Here is a 1,014-nt window from a genome sequence, read left to right on the forward strand (position 1 = left end):
AATGTTGTCGAATTTCTCCTTCATTTGCAGCTGAAAAAGTGGATTCATGTTATTGTTAAGAAAAATAACTTTACGGAATCCACTAGTAATGGCATTACTGGTTACATGACACGGAAAATATGGATGACAGTTCGTGTAAAGCAAGTTTTCAGTCAGTTTTCAATTTCAATCTATAATTACTTCCTCCAAGAATATTGTGCAATTGTTGTTTCGTTTCATCATTTGCTGCGAGATAAACCATAAAAAGTGTTGTTGATATTGAAAAAGGAGATAGAATGGCAGATTTACCGTCTTGAGCTATTTCTTTCAGCAAACTGACCGTAAACTTGAACTGCGCAGTAGCCACCGGAGAAATGTAAAAATCTATTTAGGAAGATATTTCAAAGCATTAAGATCAAAAATGTGATAAGGGAAAAAGTTTTTGTTGATGGTAAAAAGCTAATAAAAAAAGAATGAGCTTTGGCTATTTGACTATTCCGAAATATTTTGAAAAATTGTAATTTTCTGTAATAGAAATGTAATTTGTGATAGAAATTTTGTAATAAAATTATAATGGGAATTGTAATTTTCTTATGTATATTTCGCCAAATATCACTACAAATATGAGGATTTGCAAAGTGAAGTAATGCTGCAGTGATTCCTTGACCCACCATTCTGAAATATCATTAGGTACTCAAAGTACTGAAATAATCATTCGAAAGCTAACAAATATCCGTTACTTAGCAGATATTATCGTATCAGAATTTTTGTGCTTTTTTGTGAATTTGTGCGCCATCAAATAATTCATAACATAAATTAGCGTTTTTAAGGTCAAAGATCATAACGTCATAACTGAAAGCGGAAATTTCTGCTAGAACATTCTGTCGTTTGTTACTGGCTAACAATGGTAACTTCTATAGTATTTCCTGACTTTATTTGTCTAACTATTTGAAAATGGGTTGTATCAGCATGAGGTTGTATAATTGGGGATTAATAGCATGCTTCTATGCTGAGATATATTTATATCATTAAATG

At 31.3% G+C, this 1,014-nt stretch overlaps 1 protein-coding gene across 1 annotated transcript in view; it reads right to left on the reverse strand.

Annotated features, from left to right (window-relative positions):
- The window catches only part of LOAG_18049 (hypothetical protein), a gene marked incomplete at both ends in the record, with an annotated part of 2,403 nt that extends 1,750 nt beyond the window's left edge, over nt 1-653 (reverse strand). Inside the window, 2 exons of the mRNA XM_020450720.1 lie at nt 181-363; nt 596-653. Coding sequence (XP_020305564.1) covers nt 181-363; nt 596-653 — 241 coding nt within the window. The remainder of the gene's footprint in view (nt 1-180; nt 364-595) is intronic.
- Nucleotides 654-1,014: the final 361 nt, after the last annotated feature.

The sequence above is a fragment of the Loa loa genome (assembly GCF_000183805.2).
Source record: "Loa loa unplaced genomic scaffold supercont3.183, whole genome shotgun sequence".
Taxonomy (NCBI): domain Eukaryota; kingdom Metazoa; phylum Nematoda; class Chromadorea; order Rhabditida; family Onchocercidae; genus Loa; species Loa loa.